We start from the raw sequence: 22,783 nt of genomic DNA on the forward strand, positions 1-22,783 counted from the left end.
CTTTCCTAAGTTAAGGACTTTAAAGCAGTAGTACTGGGGACAGTGAAGGGGGGCTCTCTTGAGGGCTAGGAACGTGGGGGCGGCTTGAAGAGGAGCTGGGCCAGCGCTGCAGGCGCGGGCGGCTGGGGTCCGGGGACCGGGGGGCGGGGGCCGAGGGCGGAAAGGGGCCGGGCCGGCGCTGGGGGCGGGACCAGGCGTGGTGGCCGTGGCGGGGGCTGCGGCGCTGGGGGCGGGGCGGGGCGGCCCGGCCCGGGACACCCCCTCCGGATCCACTGGTGGGGCGGCTTCGGCTTCGGCAGCACTGGAGGCGGCAGCGGCCGGAGGGCGACTTGCGGGGCGCGCCCGCCACCGTGGACCGGGACGCTTCACCTAGGGGACCCTCCGTCGACACCCTCCGCCGCGCCGTCCCGCAGGAGCCGGCGGGACCCCCGGCCGGCAGGGAGCGCCGGCGGCGGCACCATGAGGCGGCCGTGGGGCGCGCTGCTGCTTGGCGCCCTGCTCTGCGCGCACGGTAAGCGGCGCCGCCGCGCCTACGCCGACCGGCCCAGCGGGAAAGTTTTTCCCTGGGTCCGGCCGCTGCAGGACTCACCTCCCGAGGGCGGGACGGCGCAGGCTGGGGCCTGGGACCCCTCGCCCTCACTCCAAGCAGCAGCCCAGAGATTGTGTTCCGGGGAGGGTACCGGGAGCTCCCCCAACTCCTCCAGTCCGAGACGGGGCAGCGGTGGAGGAGCTCCCCGGGCTCGGGTCTGGGCCAGGCTGGGGGGAAGGTCCGAGGCGCTCGCTCGCCTTCCCTCGCTGCTCTTTGGAGAGCTGGGGTGCTTCCCTTTTCAGGTTCAGACAGGGTCTCTGTGTCCTTGGTGCGAATGAATGTGGGCGAAGAAAGGGAGGCGGGGAAGGATGGTCGCTAAACCATAAATTGTAAATAGCCCTCTTTTCAGGGGCTGGGGGTCTCGGGCGGATTGCGGAGAGGCTCCAGAGGAATCTGAATACTTGAGCTCTGGGGATTCCTCCACTCGAGGAACAGTTCATCGGGCTCCGGACCATGCTCCCGCCGAGGGTCCTTGGGCACTGCCTGCTCGCAGCATCTTCACTTAGTGGCGTTTTGGGTTCCCTCTCCTGGTTGTGACCAATCAGCTTCCTGCCCTGGATCCTTCCCGGAGGGGGGGAGGGGGAAACAGGGTTGGAAAAGGGGCAGAGGAGGGACATAGGGAAGAAACTGCTGGAAGGCTCCCGCAGATCCGCCCTGGCCGGGATAGCTGGGCGGGTATCGCCGAACCTCAGAAGGCAGCCTCCCGGCCCTCGCGGTGGCCCTCGGGGAAGCTGGAGGGATGGCAGCAGGACGGCTGCTTCATCTGCTCTTTATTAATTACTTGTTTGGTGCCGGTACGCAACTGGTGTGTGTGATTAGGGCTTCAGTGGAATCTGTTTCTCCGCAGCCGGCTGGGACCGTGGGTGCACCCCGTGATTTAGCAGCTGCCTCTAGTTTGTGCCCAAAGATCAAAGAACTTTGATCTTTGAATCCCAACCCTATTCACCCACCGCTGTTCAGCCGGGGGAGATCCGAATCTTCCCATTCTCCCCGCTGCCGGGATGAGGCGGTGGGGTTCCGAATAATGGGGTCTGTAGACCACGGCCTTGCGCCAGTTCTTTAACGTAAAGGGAGCTCGTGTGGAAGTAATGCAGATTTCGGAACTTGCCTGGCAGGGCGTGGAGATGCCTGAGCACTTGTTTTAAAGGTGTTTACCTCCCAAATACAAAACAGAGATCTCTTGTCTGGTATTTAAACTACCCGTGGGTTTTAAATGACTTTTTCCATGCCCACTCTAACCCGACCGAGCTCTTAACTCTTCCTCTCGGAGGAGTAGCCTGGCCGACCCACGTTCCTCTTTGCACTGTGCTCTCCCCCTCCGAGCTCTCTCTCCTAGAAGGTTATTTGCAGCCTCTCTGGCGTGTCGGGACAGCGGCCCTACTGGGGTAGGAATGTAGCTGCTCTTCCCACCGCATGGGCCCCTTAAAGGGACAGCTATGCTTTTTGGGGGCTTTTCCCCTTCGGGCTGCAAGGGAGGAGGATGGAACTTTCCTCTCGGCCCCCTGGAGGAAGTTTTGAAAAAGATCAAGGGAAATGGCACGGCACTGAAAAAAAAAAAAAAAAAAAAGGGCTAAAACGGATACCAACAAAGCCAGAAAGGAGATTGTCGCCTTCTGCCCTAGGGAAAGGGGAGCTGGAAGGTTCCGGGCTGAGACTGGCCAAGACGATTTTATCGCTCCAGAGCTGTCAAAATTGCCTACACTACATCTGCATTGAGAACGGGGGTAGAAAACTGTGTATATTTTATGCTTCACAGAAGAAGGATGGGAGGGTTCTGGGTAACTATTTGGGTTCTTTTTAAGGACAAAATATTTAATGGAAACTTCTAAGCATGGGAGGCTTTCTGTGCATGTGAATAAGGACACTCCGTGGCACCAAGATCTAAACTTTGCCTGGCCTGATACTGAGCCATCCTCAGAGGCTTGGAGGGGACAGATTCATGGTTCATCAACCAGTGAGACTGAGCAGTCGCTCAACCAAAAATATCACCACAAGGATCCCGCACTATGTTCCAGGGGCTCAGGGAGAAGACAGTGTGTCATAGTAGATCAGGTAGGCAGATCTGACCTCCACTAGGAATGAATTCAAGACAGTAAGATATAAGGTGCTTATTTGGATGCTGCTAGTACTTGGGGCTTTTCCTAGAGCCTGTGGGATTGGCCGGAGCCTATATAATACTCCAACCTTAAAGATATTGGAAGGGAACTTGATTGCTGGTAATAGCCCTGGGTATCTTCCTATTGAGGGTTGACGTGAGGCCTCAGACAATCCACCACCATTTGAAGAGTGGAAACTCTGTTTGTCTTGGAGATCTCTTCCAGGTAAGCTTTGGTAGATAGAGGGTTATTTCTGAGGATGAGTGCAAATGAGTGGAGCTGAGACAGGTTTCTTTTCCATCTGGTGTTGTCATGGTGCTTGGTTGACCTTGTCCCTGATCTTACTGGACTTGTGAAAGATGCTTGGCTTGTCACTGACTTTGGATTTCCTCTTCTGTCGCCTGTTGCATATCAGATAACATCTTTGGGACTGGCACATGGTATTAAGAATGACAGGTGCAAGGGAACTGAGTATGACCATGTCTGATACAGAGCACGTTGGGCATGTCCATTTTCTGGGCCAGCAGAAACACAGGAAATCACAGAGGACAGGATATTTTACAGGTCTTTCTCATTCTTTCTACGGATTGACTGCTAATCTTGATCCCTAAGAAGAAGGAAAATGGGAGAGACTGGCTATGTTGCTTCTCCTTTGAAGAGAAGATTCATCCTAGGGGCCTCCAAAATAGGAACAGAATTTTGGAGACTACTTTAAAAAGTAGTCTTGTCTTTTTTTGTGATTGGACACATCTCATAATTTCGAGACAGTTCCATGCCCATGGCCGACTAGGTCTGTTAGCCTGTTCCAGCCACAGTCTCTACATTCCTTGACGCAGTTTAGCCATGAGTTTTGTCACAGTTGCCTGGACATGGGGCATCTGGCCGCAGACTGTGTCTGGATTACCATCTCAACTTCAGCATTGGAAGACCTTTTCCCCTTCTCAGCCTGGTGGGATTCAATATCCCAGGAAAGCCTTCATGCCGACTGGTTGGCTGGCAGAGCCAGGCTTTGGCCCTATAAATAGCTCTGATGAATGCCTGTACTTGCCTCTCTCCTTCCAGCTTCGAGCTGACAGTGTCATTCCTTCTCCCCAGCACACTCAGGAGCATTCCCTAAACTGGGCTCTGCACCCATTCATTTGTTCATTCATTCCCCAGACACATATTTGTCAAGTGCTAATCTAATCACTGCATACATAGCTCTGTGATCAAGAAGCAGAGGCAGGCCTGGGTTTGAATCTTGGCTTCGCCACATCTTCGTGACCCTGTACAAAACACTTTATCACCCTGAACTTTGGGGTTCATATCTGTAAGTGGGGGGTGGGGGTGGAGTAGTAATAAATTATCATGTGAGGATATTGTAAAAATTAAATGAAATAATAGTATGTTCAAACCATTCAGCACAGAATCTGACAATTACTCTGTTACCATAGGTCTGGGTAAATGTTAGTTGTTTGTTAGCATGCTTGCAGAAGTGGATTAGAGACGGTTCTTGCCTTTGGACTACGGGAACCAGACAACTGTAGTTATACTACAGTGTCATGTGCTAAAATGGAGGCTCAGCCCTTCATTCATTTCAGCTGGTTTTTTGCTTTCTTTTTTTTAAAGATCTTGCCCTATCTTTTCCCCCTTGAAAACCTAATGAAACCTAAGCATATTTCCCTCCTGTCCACACTTCAAAAAAGAGATCTATTAAGCGGTACCATGAGTCTAGGGGGCCCACTCTACCTTAGTTCTCCTGGGAGAGGGCCTGGGATGTGGGGCTTTCCTCTGAGAGCTTCCCTGTTAAAAGCCCTGTGGTCAGGGATGCAGCCAGGCATCTCACCCTAAGGTTGCTGTGACCCGGGGTGAGAGGTGCTGGCTGAGGTCTCTTGTAGCTGGAACAGTTTAGAATTCCAAGCTCTCCCTCCCGCTGGCCTGGGAAAGGAGTCAGTCCCCAGAGCTCATAAGATAGTAATTGCCCCAATTTGGGGGCCAGGCGTTGTGGAGCTGCCTTCCTTCATGACTACTGTCTTCAATCAGGAATCCTGTCAGCGTGCAAGGATAATTGATTCAGGTCTCAAGCCCACGACTCGCTCCTCCCTCCCCCCTGCCCAGCCCCCAGCTCCTCCACCCCCAAGTTTGACCCCTGTTGTCCCTTTGTTTCTTCCATTTAAGTTGGTGCCAGAGATGTGATGGTTTTGGGGGCTGCGGAAAGTTGACCATAACCAAGAGCAGCCGTTCAAAAGAGCTGATTCTCTAGCTTTCCTGGCTGTCGTTTGACTCCATTTTCTGTTCTGCATTTTTGATTTAGCAAGAAGCAAACATCCTTGGTGCCCTTGGGCACCTCTTACGCCCTTCTGAGCAAACTTTATTCTTTCATGGCACGTAGGCATTCCCATCCTCGCTCACAGCTGAGTGGATTGCCTGCAAGCTTCCCTAATGCTCTGCTCTCCTGCCCATTCAGGTTAGAATGAGAAGGGGAAGGGCGCTGCCTGAGCCCCAGCTGGGAGAAGCCTTGCCGGGGACTCGGGACTCGCTGCAAGCCCGGACATGGCCTACAGGAGCTCCCCCCTCACCTCTGTGCTGAGCCAGGGAGGATCGGAGTTGCGAGCAAAGCCGGAAACAAAAGACTGGGAGCAAACCTCCCATCTGGCTGAGAGGCAGCACAAAGGTGCTGCTGCATAATTTATCACCGGAGGTTTTCTGGGGCCGGGAAGCTCCTGGCTCCAGGCAGCACCTTTTTTGGAGGAGAGGGTCCCTCCCCCTGTCCCATCTGGGTGTAGGGCCAGGCAGGTACAGATGAGGGTATTGGGAGAAACACCTGATTAGCACGTGAAATAAAGAAGCTTTGAGGTCGGAAGCACCTCCAGTGATCTCTCCCCGCTCAGCAGCTCCACTTCCTGCCTGGCCTGCAGGGCAGGGGTGGGGGGGAATGCTCCAAATGTTCCCTTCGTTGGCTCCAGCCTTGGGAACCTGACTGTCACCGTGGCATGGATGAGGACAAGAGATAGTTTCTCTGTTGGGGACTACAGCCTTCTGGAAACCAAATACAGATGCCAGGTTCTAATATCCATAAGCCTAGCAAATAAGAAAGGGGAGTTCCCTCCTTTTTCCACTCCCCTGCCACACTCACTGGCAGTTTAAATGAGAAATTTCAACCACAGGTTCAGAGAAGCAGTAAAAGTGAATGACTTTAAAATATACCTCCCCCAAATGAGAATTTTTGCTCCTCTGGGAGTGATCTCTGGTGACCATTTTTGCCCAAGAAGCTGGGGACATGTGGTCTAAAAATTACAAATGTATTTCTGGGGCATTTAACATTTGTGAATCTTTTGCCTTATTGCTGGCACTCAAAGTGTTAGCGTGTTTTATCACATTTACTCCTCACCATATCCTTATAAGGTAGATTCTGTTAGATTCCTGTCTTACAGATGGGAAACTAAGGCTTAGGCCATTTGCTGTCACACAGTTAATGAGTAACTGACCTAGGATTTGAACCCAGAGCCTAAGCTGTTAACTCTCTAATCCATACTACCTCTTAGAATAGAATCTTTTGTATCTAAGCTATACCAGAATGTCTTGGTCGGGACTGTCTGTATTTCATCTTAGATTGCCCTCTCCTCTGTGTCTTCAGTCTTCATCTTCTCAGGGAATCCCAATGCATAAAGGATTACCTTTCAGGTGCTTCTTGATGGAGTGAGGCTTTAAAAAGCTCCCAGAAGGGGAGATATGGTTTGCTGCTCCCTGAAGCCACATGTTACTCTGCGGACCTTGGGTTTTGAGATGTAAGGGGAGAGGAAAGCAGTACTTTGAGCAGCCCCTCAGAGAGCACAGCCACATTCAATCCCTGTTGGGTTTGTGAAATCTGTTGACTAAGCTTCTAGTCAGGGTAAGAAGCCTGTATGGCGATGTAGCTCCATTACTGGGTTGAGAGAGAGGACACAGATGAAGATTATGGGGTTAAGAGGAACAACAACAACAACAAAAATAATAGCTGCTTATGTATAATAGCTACTTTATATGTATTATTTCATTTAAACCTCCCAGCAACCTTATGAAATAGGTACTATTATTACCCTCGATTCACAAAAAAGGAAACTAATCCGTTTCTAAATTGCTCTGTAATTTAGGTTCTAAATGCTCTTTTCTATGTTTGCCTCCTAGGAATTGGTTGATGATAAATTAGGTAAGGATAAAGGATACCATGTACTTCAAGCTCCCCCAGAGAAGGGCAGTAAAGCAGGACTCTTGCCACAAGACTCTCTCCCACCTCTTCCTGTGGTCACTCATGCCACCAACTTAACCCATGGGAACAGCACTGCAGCTTGGCGCACAGTTGGATTTTTAGACATCTCAAGCCCTGAAATATTAGGGCTTAATCATGGGGTGGATGGATAAGACAGTCTGGGTGAGTCAAATTCTATAATAGCAATAGTAGGTGCTACCATTTATCAAGAGCTTAGTATATGCCAGGCATTATGCTAAGGGCTTTTTATGAATTAAGTAATTCAATTCTCATAACATCCATGAGAGGTAGGGGCTCTTATTATCCCAATTTTCCAGATGAAAAACTAAGGTGTAAAGAGATTATACCTGGTCCAATGGCCAGGAATTAGCTTAGTTTTGTTTCCATGTTCTTAACACTATGCTCTTCTGCCTCATAACTTTGGAAGCTGACCATTAAGGACTTCTTTTCTGTGTTTAAAAGTGGCAAGAGAAGGCTGACCTTGTTAGGACCGATAATCATGTGTCTTATGGTATCACTTTTGAGAGGGCCCACTAGGAGAAGACTTTATCAGATAGATTTTCAAACCAGGTAAGGCTGGCCTCTAGAGATCTAGGGACAGAAATAAGGAGAGTCACGGCATGTCAGTATCACAGCTTGATAATACAGCCAGTGAAAGGAACTCTTGTTGGAGAAAGGAGTGAACTTAAGCTGGATAGAACTAGGAAGCCACCTTAAAAAGAAGATTCCTGGGGCTTCCCTGGTGGCGCAGTGGTTGAGAGTCCGCCTGCCGATGCAGGGGACACGGGTTCGTGCCCCGGTCCGGGAAGATCCCACATGCCGCAGAGCAGCTGGGCCCGTGAGCCATGGCCGCTGAGCCTGCGCGTCCGGAGCCTGTGCTCCGCAACGGGAGAGGCCACAGCAGTGAGAGGCCCGCGTACCGCAAAAAAAAAAAAAAAAAAAAAAAGAAGAAGATTCCTGTTTTCTTGAGTATAGGGTAGGTAGGAACTAACCACTTTTATTTCTCATATTCTGGGCTTCTCTTTTCCTATGACTCCCAACTGTCACAAGATTCCAATGGAATGTGTCATTCATTCATTTTACAAACTTATATTGATCATCACTACATACCAATCACTGAACTGTGCACTGAGTACAAATACAAAGCTCTATATCATACAGTTCCAACCATCAGGAGGCTTCTGGTCTAGTAAGTGAACAATGGTCCCACAGTGAGCTAAATGCTACCGTAAGAGGAGACACCAAGGGCCTCTGGGGGGCACACAGCAGGGGCTTTCAGTTCAGCTGGGGCTTTGTGGGTCCAGATGGGGCAGCATCAGGAAGGGGTTCATGTCCTGGCCTCCTTCTCCTGCCAGCCATTTACCTTGTTTGGTATTGGTTCCAATGTTTTCTGTGCAAGCTCTGTCCTCTCAAACAATGGCAAGTGCATCCGCCGCTCCTGGGTGTGTGATGGGGACAACGACTGTGAGGATGACTCGGACGAGCAGGACTGTCGTGAGTGCTGGCGGGGCTGGCTGCAGGTGTCTCTTGGGTGAGACTAGATCCATTTCCACGTGGCTTTTGGCTGCAACCCCTTTCGGTTATGTCAGTCTTGTCTCGCTGCATGGGCTTCCCTTTCAGTGAGAGACGCTTGCTGAGTAAGCTGCCCAAGGGGCTGAAATCAGTGGATTGGTCCCTTGATTGGCCTGGATGTAGTTCAAAGTCATTCCAAATAACTTATCCTCATTAAATAAGGTTTATATCTTCACCGTTGCTGCCAGTTGTTAGGAGAAGAGAAGAGAGCTTTGGTGTGTTCTGAAAAAAAAACATCCTTCACTTATATGAGTGATGATTCCTCCCTTTCCCATTGTAATCCCTTCCACATTGGGGTAGCTGTCATATCCCAGCACTCACAGAACAACCCTTAAGCCTTCTCATTTCTGGTTCAACTTGAAAAAGCTGCTCTGTAGCTGTGTATAGTCACTGTACACCTTGGGCCTCCAAGTGACAGGTGTGGTCCACTTTGAGCTGAGCTTTCTGTGGGGTGTTGATCGGGAGCAGTGCCTCTTTTTTTTTTTTTTTTTTGCCTGTGCCTTGTGACTTGCGGGATTTTGGTTCCCCGACCAGGGATCAAATCCGGGCCCTCGGCAGTGAGAGCACAGAGTCCTAACCATTGGACAGCCAGGGAATTCCCAGCAGTGCCTCTCGAACTTGAGTGTGCATCAGTGGGAAGCTTTATTGAAAGTCCAGATTCTGAGATCATATTGAGAGAAGAATATTGGTCTAAGGGTCTGAATGGGGCTGCCATCCTGGCTCTCCTACTCACCCCATGACCTGGGCCAAAGTAGGTGATCTTACCAATTAAATGGGTAGTACTGCAATGATTAAATGAGAACACAAGTGTGTATGCAGAAGTAGCTTGCAAACTGTCAAGGAAAACTGCAAAACATAATCATTTGTTGTGTAAAGCCCTGCCCTTTTCTGGACCAACACAGTACCGAGGCACTCTTTCAAAGGGCTAGGGTTCCATACTCTCCTTGCTTCACGACTTTACCTTAGGGCAAGGGAAATTGGTCTTTAGCCTCAGCAGTAGCCAGAAGGAGAGGTCACTGCTTGAGATCCATAAACGCACTGCACATTTGCCAATCCAGAATGCAGAAAGAAGGACCCCAAAATCCCAGTGTTATAAATCCCCTTTTTTGATCTCAGGGTATTGGAAATTCTCATAATAGCAATACCACTTATTAGGAGGCAGTATTCATGAAGAGATTAAGAGCAGAGGATCTGGAATTGACCTGCCTGTGTGTGAATGCTGGCTCCAACCCTTAGTATCTGTGTGACCTGTCAACAGACTTCCCCTCCCTGTGTCTCAGTGTCCTCAACTGTAAGGTGGTGGTAATAATAACAGTGCCACTTCCCAGGGTTGTTGAGAGCATTCAATGATGTGGCATAAGAAAAGCACTTAGAAAAGTATTTGGAGGGCACATGGTAAGTACTCAGTAAATGATGGCTGGATTTTTATGAAGCTTTTGCTGTGTGCCAGCCCTGCGCTAAGCAGTCTACATGGATTATTTAATTTAATCTTTACAAAACCCTTTGCGGTAGAACTGTTGTTATTCCCATTTTATGGATGAGGAAACTGAGGCTCAGAGGCATTAACTAACTTGCTCAAAGTTGTAGAGTTAGTGTAGAACCAGGACTTGAACTCCAGCCTCTCTGACTCACGAACCTGTGTTCTCTCACATATTACACTGTGTCTGGTAGTGTAAGCAGATGGGCGTTTCCCTGCTTTCCTTCCGAAGAAAGCAGTGAGAAAGTGGTCAGATGGCTGAGATTTTGGTTAACCTCCCAGGAAGGCCCTGTGAGCACATTACCATGTATCCTAAAGGCTGGATAACTTGATGATCAGGGATAGTGAATACTTTGGGAGGAGGTCTTTTCCATGTTGAATTGCATTAGGTTGAAGGTTCCATGCCCTTTGAGGCCACGGATGCTTGCAGTGTGGCCGGCAAATAGCTTTCAAGGCCAGAAGCACAGCTGAGTGTTCTAACTGAACACTTCTTAAAATGAAGACCGCGTTTTGCCACCCGCAGTCATTTGTATCCTTTCTTCACTCACCATTCTTTTAGTTAAAAAGGGTTAAAAGCTGTCCTTTATGATCACAGCCAGGACTTGAGTGAAAAGGCAGAATTCCACCTCCCAGGATCCCAGAAGGGCAGCAGTTGTCCAGAAGAGCTGGAGTTTGGAGTATAATGTGTCTGTTTACTGTATGAACACCCAAGCCAAGAGTTTGCCTGTCGCCGGCTGCCTGACCTTCAGATGTTGCTCTGACATGCAGGAAGTCATGACTCTTCAGCAACTAACTTGATGCCCACTGGATGGAATGCTTTGTTCCTGAAATCTGCAGGGGAAGCTCAGGACTTCTGCTATCACTCAGCCAAAAGGGGGCCAGGGGGAGGCTAAAAAAAAACCCTGAAGGCTCTTCTTTTACCTTCTGGATTCCTGTTGACTTGCATGCAGCCTAAAATGCTGCTGTCCTTGATCTCCTGATCCTGGTACTCAGGTTCTTAAAATCAAGGCCTTTCAGAAAAAGCTAGCCCTCAAACCCTCATGCCCGCACACCCCCGCATGCATTTATGGAGCATCCTTGGTGTTCCCAGGCAGGAGGTTAGCCTCTTTCACGTTTATCTTCATGTCCAACCCTTGTGGCTTTTTTTACACACAAGGAAACGGGCTAAGGGGCTACGGGATTCGTACAAGGGGGCACAGCTGGTCAGTGGGACCCAGCTCGGTCCGCTCCAGGTCCGGTGCTTCCTCCTCCTCTCCCCGCAGTGCCCCCTCTTCCTCTCCATTCTTGTCACCCCCTTACCCTGATCTCCTCCTTGGTGAGACCCCGCTCCCTGCTGTGCGTGGCTAGCAGCATTTCTCAACCTCCATTGACATTTTAGGCTGGATAACTTCTTTGTTGTGGGCTCCTGTCCTGTACATTGTAGGATATTTAGCAGCATCTGTGGCTTTTATCCTCCAGATGCTGCCAGGACCACCAATCACAACCAAAAATGTCATCATGCATTGCCAAATGCCCCCCAATCTTCAACTGAGGCCAGTCTTCAATGAAGGAGAAAAATCATCCCTCATTGGGATGACTTTTAGCTTTATTCTTAGCCTTATTCTTCCTCTTCACCATTCTTCCCCGAGAAAGAGGTCAGCATGTTGGTGGTGAGCCCCATGGCATGGAGTCCTCTGGAATACTTAGTCATTGCTCTTTCATCCCAGCCAGAGTTCCCTAAAGCAGTGCCCATAGCTGTGATGAGCTGGTCAAACTTACAAAAGTTCCTCAGGCTCTGGTGCCCGGGGTCTGAGTGAAAAAAGCCCTCATCCCTTCTCAGTGCTCTCAGAACAGGCCCAAGAGGATGGGGCTGGGTCTTCAGTGCTTCCCTGGGAAGAATCCCCTGTCCTGTACTTGCAGAGAGATCTGGAGAGACGGGAGTGCTGGGCTTGGAGTAGGGCCTTCCTATGAGGTATAGAGACGCTGCTCCTTTCAGATGGATTCCCGTGGCTTCTGCAGGAAACCCTGCATCTTTTCTAGGGCAGCTGATTCCCTTAGCATGTGGAGGGGGAGGGCAAGGCCTCAGCTGAAGATGGGGTGAAAGCTGTGGTCCTTCACTCCAGAAATGTACACTTTGCCTGTAGTTTCAGGGGTTCACAGATCCCAAAGGTTGGCCATCCCTCCCATCCATTTGCAGGTTAGGGACCCTTGCTTTATGCTTACACTTATCCTTGGGGTTGAAGTGGTGAGGGAGGGGTCTAGGGCTCCCCCTTTGCTTTTGGTGGGAATAACAGTCCACCCTTTCATTCTGGGCCCTAAACCCTAAGCTGGCGTGAGTCATATAATGCAAGGTGAGGATGTAGTCAAGGAGATGAGCCGAGAGAGAAGCTGGGCCCTGTAAATAAGAAAGGAAGCGGGGTGGCAGTTCGGGAGCTGCCTCCTTCCCTGTTCCAGCCCAGCCTGAGGGCAGGGCCCAGCTGAGGGGAGGAAAGGGAGAAGAAAGCAAGCGGAGGAGATGAGCAAGGGAGAGGTGACCCCCTTCTTTCTCAGCTGCAGCAGCCCAGCGGGTTAGATGAATGCTGGGAGGGGGGAGAGTGACCCTGGCAGAACCCTTTGTTCCAGCTGAGGCTGGAGCGGGGGCACCGAGCCATTCACACGCCATCCCAGGGCATCCTGCTGGGCACGCTGGGGAGGGGGCACAGCAGCCGGTCATGGGACTTGGCCAGGCAGATAGCTGGATGCTCAATAGGGAAGCCCAGCTGCGTGCTGCGGAGGCTGTGGGAGGGGCTGTTCCTGCCATCCTTCCTCCAGGCTGTGGCCAGTCCCGCAGACCGGAAGGCCCTGACTGGTCCCAGTCGCTCTGCCCTGAGGCAGCCTGGTTTCCCGGTCCCGCTTCTCCTGGTCACCCTCCTTAAAGCGAGTTCTGACTTGGGGACTCACAGCAGCGCCTGTTGCTCCCTGCTCCCTCGTGTGATTTCTTATCCCTAAAGGGGCTCCAGCATTTTAATTCCACTCTTATTTCTTGTTCTCCCTGGCCAATGTCCTGGTCCTGGATAGAGGCAAAAGCCTCCATAACTCCACCTAGTTTTGGAGGGAAGGATATGGAAACCTTTCTGCATCGCCCATGCTGCCCCCGGCTCCCCTTCCTCAAGACCACCAGCCCTCTAGGTGGCATCATTTGTCCCTGGGCCTTTGGGGGTGTGTGCAAAAAAAACCCTGTCATAGAAGGGATACTGGACTGTTTGTGAGCCCAGAGTCAGAGGGTATCTTCTTGACCATTTGTGCCTTGGAGGAGGGGGAAGGCACGATTACATGGTCCACACCTCCCTGCAGCATCACTGTGGCCTCCTGGGCGACGGTGCTCCTAGACTTGGCTCCTCTACCTTGCCCCCCTGGAATGGGCTTTGGTTGGGTGGGAGCTGAGCCTTCACTGGTTCCTCTTCCCTCTGCCCAGGCCTAGCCAGCAGCCCCGAGTGTGCTTGTGGTCGGAGCCACTTCACGTGTGCAGTGAGTGCCCTCGGCGAGTGTACCTGCATCCCCGCCCAGTGGCAATGTGATGGAGACAACGACTGCGGGGACCACAGCGATGAGGACGGATGTAGTAAGAGCCTCCCCACGGGACGCCGGGCGGTGGTAGAAGGTGTGAGGGAGCAAGGACAGGTGTGATGGTGTGTTCTGTGCATCAGCTGTGCCAGACTCAGAGCTGGACTCTCTCGAGGGTGACAGATATTAACAGATGGGTGGTTTCTTCACAATATATATGGCTTCAGCCCTCCCGTATTTCCCATATCGCCATGCACGTATGGCCAATAAAACAAACTTTGAAACAAGTACAGGAGAAAACATTTGAAATTACAGGTGGTCTCTTTAATTAAATAGATCTCTCTGTATTTATGTGAATATGTGTATCTGTATTGCATATTTGTGCATTTTAAAATGTGCATACTATACGTGGATGCCGAGTATTTCTGTGTTTCTTATGTTGGTATTCTGTGTAATCACACCTTTTCAAATAACATAAACTTTGTAAGAAATCACATATTCTCATTAAATCTCCCCTTTCCCCTAGTGTAGTAACATGCACAACAGGCTAGGGTATCCTTTCTTGGATATGTAGCAATATTACTCCGGAGCCAGTTACTTGTCTGGATTCAGGGGTGCAGTCTCCACCCTGCAGCACCTATATCTGAGGGAGGCTAATTAGTCTCATAAGAGTGAAGCTACAGCCTCGACCTCATTAACCCTAACCAGTTTAGCTAATTGTGATGATGGTAAATGGCTCACTTTCATGTAGCACTTTGGAGGTCTCAAAAGACCTCACTGAGTCAATTATAATTGTCCCCATTGTACAGGCAAAGAACCTGTAGCTCAGAGAGGGTAACTGGCTTGTGTGATAAGTTCTCGAACTTGAAATTGAGCCCAGGTGTGTCAATCATCATTTAATAAGAGGAAATGGGGAAAAATACTTTTGTTGTCTTTTCATGTTTTCCTTAACTGCTTTCCTAGTGGTTTTGAGCTCCTTGGGCTCTTCTGCCTTCTGAATCCCTGACCACCACTCCCTGAGAAAACTCTGGCTTCTTAACTGCTGTTTCTGCTTGGTTCTCCATCAGCTGGGGCAGGCGTAGGAGTCTGTGAGGAAGGACTGTAATTCCGACAGGGAGTTAGCAAAGGATTTCTGGCCGGGTTGAGCCTGCCTGAGTAAGTGCACCAGACTGACACTCGTTTCCCTTCTTTTTGCCCGGACTCAGTGCTACCCACCTGCTCCCCTCTTGACTTTCACTGTGACAATGGCAAGTGCATCCGCCGCTCCTGGGTGTGTGATGGGGACAACGACTGTGAGGACGACTCGGACGAGCAGGACTGTCGTGAGTGCTGGCGGGGCTGGGCAGGTTCCATCAAGCTCTGCTGGGAAACAATTTGCAATCAGAGAATGATGCCACAGGGGCTTCCCTGGCAGTCCAGAGGTAGATACTTGGCCTTCCAATGCAGGGGGTACAGGTTCAATCCCTGGTCGGGGAGCTAAGATCCCACATGCCTCGCGGCCAAAAGAACCAAAACATAAAACAGAAGCAGCGTTGCAACAAATTCAATAAAGACTTAAAAAAAAGAAAAGAAAGACAAAGAAAATGATGCCTCAGCCCGTGGTCTTCGGCTCTTGTCCTTCCACCTCTTCTCCTGGTCAGATAAGCCCCCGGAGACAGCCTCCTCCTAGGCTCCCTTGGGAAGCATCAGAGCTGCTTGGCTGCTCTGCTCTGCAGGGCTTTCTGCTGGGCTCCCAGGCGCTGGCCCCACTGCCTGTAGCAGCCCGACTGCTCTGTGCCCACAGCCCCGCGGGAGTGTGAGGAAGATGAGTTCCCCTGCCAGAACGGCTACTGCATCCGGAGCCTGTGGCACTGCGATGGCGACAACGACTGTGGTGACAACAGCGATGAGCAGTGTGGTGAGCGGCGCTGGGGAGGCAGGCGGGTGGCCGGTGGATGGCATGGCCATGGCGGGGAGGAGCAGCAGGGGCTCTAGCACTGCCCGAACCTTGAACTGCCCAGGTGCCCGGAGCAGCTGGAGGAGAGCAGGAGGGGCAGAGCAGCCAGACGCCCCGGGAACCACAGAACAGGAGCCTGAGGCCCAGTCTCTCCAGGGCTTCGGCTTTCCCCTCGGGAGTCTGCACCAAACCTGTGGTGTCTTGCAGGGCCTGGGTCAGACTCCCAGGGGCAGTGAGGATGGGAGTCAGGGAGGATTGCAGGAGGGTTGCCGGTGGGGCTCCTGCAGGATTGTCGTCCCATTGCGTCCCCCCCAGACATGCGCAAGTGCTCCGACAAGGAATTCCGCTGCAGTGATGGAAGCTGTATCGCTGAGCACTGGTACTGCGATGGCGACACTGACTGCAAAGATGGCTCTGACGAGGAGAACTGTCGTGAGTGGCCCCAGAACTCAGGCTCTTGGGCTGGCATGGGGCAGAGAGCTCCATCCCGTGGGCTGAGGGCCAGGCTGAGGAGTGCAGGGACAGTGGGCAAGGAGGGTGGGTTCTTAAGCAGCGGCTCCTCCTAGGTTGAGCCAGGGAGGGAACAGGTTCCCCAGGTGGGAAGGGAGGTCTCCCTTCGGTCCACCAGAATATGGGAGTCTGTAAGAGCCATCCCAAATGAAACCCGGTTTCTTTGTCTCAGCATCTTGCTGCTTTGAGGAGTCAGGGCCCCCCTCCTCTGTCCAGGACTGAGCGTATTCCCCTCCCCGCCCCTGCCCTCCTTCCAGCCTCGGCAGTGCCCGTGCCCCCCTGCAACCTGGAGGAGTTCCAGTGTGCCTACGGCCGCTGCATCCTCGATATCTACCACTGCGATGGCGATGATGACTGCGGAGACTGGTCGGACGAGTCTGACTGCTGTGAGTGCTCTGGCCAGCTGGGTGGGGGAGGGGAGGCCAGGCTGGGAGGAACTCCTGGGGTGGCAAGGCACAGGTGCCACCTGGGTCAGGAGCTCAGGGGACAAGCTTTTGGATTCCCTGGTCCCTACTGAGCAAAGATAGAAGGGCCTGGGTGCTGGGGCTGTGGCTTTCTGGTCTGCCATGGGACACTGGGTGCAGGGACTAGCTAGAGACAGAAGCCTATTGTGTTTCCGCAGCCTCCCACCAGCCTTGCCGCTCTGGGGAGTTCATGTGTGACAGTGGCCTGTGCATAAACGCAGGCTGGCGCTGTGATGGCGACGCGGACTGTGATGACCAATCGGATGAGCGCAACTGCAGTGAGTGGGGGGCGGTGCCAAAGGCCTGGGCTGGAAGTAGAGAGAGGCCACCACCCGTAAAGCTTGAAGACAGTTAGTACAGGACCACCATGTACAGTCGTGTAGGTTGGGCATGGCCCGGAGGTGCTAGGTGCAAAGGATGCCAGTCCCACAGTAGACATATCTTCCATAATTCTATAGATTTATATAGTCATCATGGCAGTTTTCCAGCAGATGGCAGCAAAGTGTCTGGAGGAAAAGGCACCTTTTTCCAATTCCCACAGAGATGCCTTATAGACCAGCAGTGACACTGGTGTCAAGAAGAGTGGCGTGGGTGCTGGCATAAAGCGCACTTTGGGGTGTCAGGGTGGTGCTTTGGGCTGAAGTGGGGCCCGGCTTTCATTAGACCTTTGCTTTGCCCAGCCACCTCGATATGTACGGCGGAACAGTTCCGCTGTCGGTCAGGCCGCTGCGTCCGTCTGTCTTGGCGTTGTGATGGGGAGGACGACTGTGCGGACAACAGCGATGAAGAGAACTGTGAGAACACAGGTAGAGTCTCCCAGGGGTACCCCAGGCCCGTTAACCCATAGGTGGGTTGGAGGATCGGGGTGGGAAGAGCGTGTTACTGCTGCCTTTCCAGTTGGGCCAAGGTGATGCTTCAGTCAGACCTTGCCCATGGCCTGGAGTTTTCCTCCTCTTCTCAGTTACCAGTGTCAAATCCAGGTGCATCTGTTGACCTTCAGCCTCATGGCCTGGAACACAGTATCAGGGCTGGGAGTTTCAATGGCCTCTCACATCCTAACTCACACATGGCCGGTGCCTGGTGCCCTGGCCTCGTGAGCAAGGATGCTCTCTGGCTGACAGCCCCCATGCCCCCTCCCCTAGCCGCACCGGTGCCGGGCACATGGATGTGCTCTCTCATTCTGTCCCACACCCCTCACCATCCCACTGCGGTGTCCTGGGGAGAAAACACATGCAGACATTCAGCCAGCCCTGTCTGAGCTGTTTCCTGCCTTGTACCCCGACCCTCCCACCTTGAGTCTCATCTGTCTCCAGCTCACCCTAGAAAATGACAGGCTCCCATCCTTTTGCTGACCCAAGCCCTGCCCTGATGTGACCTGGGTCTCCCTCCCTCCCTCCCCATTTTCCTCCCTCCCTCTCCAGGAAGCCCCCACTGTGCCTCGGACCAGTTCCTGTGTTGGAATGGGCGCTGCATCGGGCAGAGGAAGCTGTGCAATGGGGTCAATGACTGTGGGGACAGCAGCGACGAAAGCCCACAGCAGAGCTGCCGTGAGTGTCCCCCCTGGGCACGCCCACCTGTGGTTTGTGGCTGAGCCCCGCCCATACGCTTCAAAGAGAAGCCTCCCCAGCGACTCTTGCAGCCTCAGGCGCTGTTCTTCGTGGTCCAGGTAGAATGCCAAGTTGGCTGTCTGGGGGAGGATTCTGGGCTCAACTCCCATCTCTGGCTTGGCTGGCACAGGGCCCCGGACGGGTGAGGAGAACTGCAGTGTGAACAATGGTGGCTGCACCCAGAAGTGCCAGATGGTGCGGGGGGCAGTGCAGTGTACCTGCCACACAGGCTACCGGCTCATCGAGGACGGACGCACGTGCCAGGGTGAGCTGGGGCCTGGGTGGGAGCAGGGCCAGGCAGCTGTGTTTCCGATGGGTCAGGCATTTGATGGGTGTAACCTTATATCATGACCACAATAGCCCTGGGAGGTAGGGATTGTTATCCCTCCCATTTGAAAGCGGGGGGGGGGGGAACGGAAGCTCGGAGAGGTGAGTTACCAGAGTTGGGATTCCAGCCCAGCTTGGAGTGAACTTGAAGCCCTTGACCACTTGTTATATGGTCTTCCCACTAGGCCTGGAAAGTAGATGGGTCTGTGGGCAGGGAAGCAGCTCATCAGCTGGGCAGTTGGGGTGGGAGGATGGCAGAACAGAGATCTCCTGACCACGTCCCATTCTCACAGATGTGAATGAATGTGCCGAGGAGGGGTACTGTAGCCAGGGCTGCACCAACAGCGAGGGGGCTTTCCAGTGCTGGTGTGAAGCAGGCTACGAGCTCCGGCCTGACCGGCGCAGCTGCAAGGCTCTGGGTAAGGGGTGTTGGCATTTGGCTGGGTGGGCAGAGGACTGAGCCTGGCAGCCAGGTGCTCCGGTGCTTGGAGATTTGCCGAGAGTTAGCTGTTTCCATCGCAGTAAAATGGAGCTATGAATTGCATCCCGAGCCCCAAGCAAAACCCCGCTGGGGTGGGATGTGTACTTTGCAGGCTCCCACCCTTTTACCACTGATGCTAACAACTTGGGACGTGCCCTAGCGGGCTAGGGGCCCCCTGGAGCTGGGGGTGCATGCTGATGTTGCCAGGGGCAGCTCTGGAGCCTGGCGGGGGCCCCATTTCTATGCCACGTCCCAGGGCCGGAGCCTGTGCTACTGTTCGCCAACCGCATCGACATCCGGCAGGTGCTGCCGCACCGCTCTGAGTACACACTGCTGCTCAACAACCTGGAAAACGCCATCGCCCTCGACTTCCACCACCGGCGTGAGCTTGTCTTCTGGTCCGATGTCACCCTGGACCGGATCCTCCGCGCCAACCTCAATGGCAGCAATGTGGAAGAGGTTGTGTCTACAGGGCTAGAGAGCCCAGGTAGGGAACGAGGCCCCATGGGGAGGGGCAGGGCCACACCACGTGCAGAGCCATCGAGGGAGGAACAGGCGAGTGGCTACAAACCTTAGGCAGCGGAACATCTTCTGCTCGCAGTGAAATCTTGGATGGAACTCTAATATGGAAAACATTCACTAGTCTACATTCATTTTATAGGTTCAGGTTTATAACATTTGCTGGTCGTAAAGCAAAAATGAGCTCAATCAGCAAGAGTAATGAGACCGTTTTGATGAATGGAACCATCTGAAATCAGATTTGTGGATGACCGTTACAATTCTCTATCAGCTTTGCATCCAGTTGAATTCTGACTTTTGTTTTCATTGCTTAGTATTAGGAATATTCTGATCAACCCAGATAAATATATCCAAATGTTTGTAGATTAGAAAAACAATAGCTCACTTTGCAATCTCAGGCCATTCTACAAGCAAGGGAAGTGGGTTAGAGTTTGGTATTGAGCACATTTGACTCAAATGCTTATGGAACTTCTGATGTTCCTCTGCGAACCCCTGGGCCAGTGCAGTCGGGGACCCTGGGTGTGGGTCAGGGAGCCAGGATTCGTGAAGTGGAATGTGATCGGCTGCGAGGAGGAAATGCATGACCTTGAACAGTTACTTGACTTCTCTGTGCCTCAGTATCCTCACCTTCATGGGGATTATTAGAGTACCTAGCTCACACAGCTGTTGTGATGATTAAATGAGTTAGTATGTATAACATGGTTAGAAGAGTACCCGGCCCAAGAAACGGCTTCGTGTAAGAGCTGCCCTTGTTTCTATGGCACAGAGGAGCCTGGGCTGAACCCCTGACATTTTTCCATGGCCTCTTTCCACCAGGGGGCCTGGCTGTGGATTGGGTCCATGACAAACTCTACTGGACCGACTCGGGGACATCAAGGATTGAGGTGGCTAACCTGGACGGGGCCCACCGGAAGGTGCTGCTATGGCAGAACCTTGAGAAGCCCAGGGCCATTGCCTTGCACCCCATGGAGGGGTGAGTGAGCTGTGGCTCAAGCTCCCAGGTTCCTCATGCAACCTCCAGGGACAGTTCCCCCCCAGCCCCGCCGCCACCTGGGCCAGACTTTATTGGTAGGGGGTGGGGTGGGGGGCGGGCATCCTCACAGGGTGATGTTAATAGCCTTGGCTCTGCCCTCAGACACACCTGGATTTACAGCTGTTCAGTAATTGGCTGTGTGGCCTTGGGCTAATTAATCTCTCTATGCCTCCATTTTACTCATTTCTAAACTGGTGATCAGAAATATACCTACCTTAAAGCTGTGTGAAGATTAAAGATTGAATGAGATGATGCATTTTAAATGGCATAACACACATTATATAAGTGGCAGATGTTTGGTATTTTTGTTATTAGTTCATAGGGTTGAGCTAATTAATAAAAATTAATAGGGGGCTTCCCTGGTGGCACAGTGGTTGAGAATCTGCCTGCCAATGCAGGGGACACAGGTTCCATCCCTGGTCAGGGAACTAGATCCCACATGCATGCCGCAACTAAGAGTTTGCCTGCCACAACTAAGGAGCCCACCGGCTGCAACTAAAAAAAAAGCGCACGTGCTGCAACTAAAGGAGCTGGCGAGCCACAGCTATGACCCGGCACAACCAATAAATAAATAAATAAATAAATCAGAATAAAATAAAAAGAAAAACCTGGCAAAGTTGAATGGCAAGAAGCTGGCATTACTTTAAAAATAAAATAAAATAAAAATTAATACTTTTATTATTAGAAGAAAAGTCTCCTGAAGTGGAAGTTCTTAGCCTCTGGCTTTTAAAAATTAAATGCAGGGACTTCCCTGGTGGTCCAGAGGTAAAGAATCCTCCTTTCAATGCAGGGGGTGCAGGTTCGATCCCTGGTCAGGGAACTAAGATCCCACGTGCTGCGGGGCAGCCAAGCCCACGCGCCACAGCTACTGAGCTTGCGTGCCTCAACTAGAGAGCCCACGTGCCACAAACTACAGAGCCCATGCGCTCTGGAGCCCATGTGCCCTGGAACCTGTGCGCCACCACTAGAGAAGAGAAAACCTGCACACCACAAGTAGAGAGAAGCCCGTGCGCCCAAACAAGCGCCACAACGAAGCCTCCCATGCGCCGCAATGAAGACCCTACGCAGCCAAATGAATAAATATTAAAAAGAAAAATTTAAGTGCAGTCAATCAAGGGGGGTGTCCTCTAAGATCCTACAGTTGCAGGTCAGCTGTTTTAGAAACAGAGTGTGTGTGCGTGCACGCGTGCGTGTGTGAAATTACAAAAGACGGTGGTAGACATTGTGACAGAAGAAAGTGCTTGTCCTAAGTCGTATCACACTAGTATATTGTCAGTTCTACAAGGTCAGGGTTTTTGTCTGTTTTGTTCACTGCTGCACTCCCAATACCCAAGATAGATATGCCCTGGTCGTAGCAAGTACTCCAAAAATTTTTTTGTTAAATGAATATGTGCCCTGTCTAGAGACATTTAAATTCAAATATTGAAAAAATGCTCTGCAGACCAAACAATGTATCTCCCAACAGTTGGAGTCACCTGGTTTAAATCAATAAAAGCCCCCTCCCTGATTACTATCCTGGGTACTTACCCACCCTCTACTGCCTTCCTCGCAATGTCCTTTTTTCTATTCCCAGTACCATTTACTGGACAGACTGGGGCAACACCCCCCGCATCGAGGCCTCCAGCATGGATGGCTCTGGACGCCGCATCATCGCCGATACCCATCTCTTCTGGCCCAACGGCCTCACCATTGATTATGCCGGGCGTCGTATGTACTGGGTGGATGCTAAGCACCACGTCATCGAGAGGGCCAATCTGGACGGGAGTCACCGCAAGGCTGTCATTAGCCAGGGTGAGGCCCTCCCTTCACTCTCCTTTATCTCTCGTCCTACCTCCACCGTCCCAGCCCCCAGGAGCTTTGGCAGAGGGTGAGATTTGTACAGTTGCTGGGCCTGGGCCCAGGGTCCAGGCAGGCCATGTCTAGACTGAGGTCATCCTGGACTTTCCCCCAGGCCTCCCGCATCCCTTTGCCATCACCGTGTTTGAAGATAGCCTGTACTGGACAGACTGGCACACCAAGAGCATCAATAGTGCTAACAAATTTACCGGCAAGAACCAGGAGATCATTCGCAACAAACTGCACTTCCCCATGGACATCCACACCTTGCACCCCCAGCGCCAGCCTGCAGGTAAAAAACTGCCCACCTGGTGGGCCTCCAATGCTTCTGAGAACCTTCCTTGCACCTGTCACAGTTGCCGTTGTTTCCCCGCGGGGAAATTTGAAATTAGCACTGATGTGGGCGAATCCCTCCCTCTGCTGGACATTTAGGGTAGTACAACGTTGAGACTCATGAAAGACTTTCCAATTTCACTGTCCCCATCTAATTCATGCAGACATTTCCTGTGTGTTAGATATTCACTCTGCTCACAGGTGGGGCAGATATAAAAAATAATAAGGCGTAGTTCCTCCCTTGAGGGAACTC

At 52.0% G+C, this 22,783-nt stretch overlaps 1 protein-coding gene across 1 annotated transcript in view; it reads left to right on the forward strand.

Moving 5' to 3' along the window:
* The first annotated feature begins 272 nt into the window (after positions 1–272).
* LRP4 (LDL receptor related protein 4) overlaps positions 273–22,783 on the forward strand; it is a 52,757-nt gene continuing 30,246 nt past the window's right edge. Inside the window, exons 1-15 of the mRNA XM_060103039.1 lie at positions 273–511; positions 13,396–13,542; positions 14,690–14,806; positions 15,268–15,381; positions 15,736–15,852; positions 16,188–16,316; positions 16,553–16,672; positions 17,075–17,200; positions 17,816–17,941; positions 18,132–18,266; positions 18,622–18,747; positions 19,066–19,296; positions 20,145–20,301; positions 21,935–22,152; positions 22,313–22,489. Of these exons, the coding sequence (XP_059959022.1) occupies positions 460–511; positions 13,396–13,542; positions 14,690–14,806; positions 15,268–15,381; positions 15,736–15,852; positions 16,188–16,316; positions 16,553–16,672; positions 17,075–17,200; positions 17,816–17,941; positions 18,132–18,266; positions 18,622–18,747; positions 19,066–19,296; positions 20,145–20,301; positions 21,935–22,152; positions 22,313–22,489 (2,092 nt within the window). The 5' untranslated portion in view covers positions 273–459. The remainder of the gene's footprint in view (positions 512–13,395; positions 13,543–14,689; positions 14,807–15,267; positions 15,382–15,735; positions 15,853–16,187; positions 16,317–16,552; positions 16,673–17,074; positions 17,201–17,815; positions 17,942–18,131; positions 18,267–18,621; positions 18,748–19,065; positions 19,297–20,144; positions 20,302–21,934; positions 22,153–22,312; positions 22,490–22,783) is intronic.

The sequence above is a fragment of the Mesoplodon densirostris genome, chromosome 7, assembly GCF_025265405.1.
Source record: "Mesoplodon densirostris isolate mMesDen1 chromosome 7, mMesDen1 primary haplotype, whole genome shotgun sequence".
NCBI classification, from domain to species: Eukaryota; Metazoa; Chordata; class Mammalia; order Artiodactyla; family Ziphiidae; genus Mesoplodon; species Mesoplodon densirostris.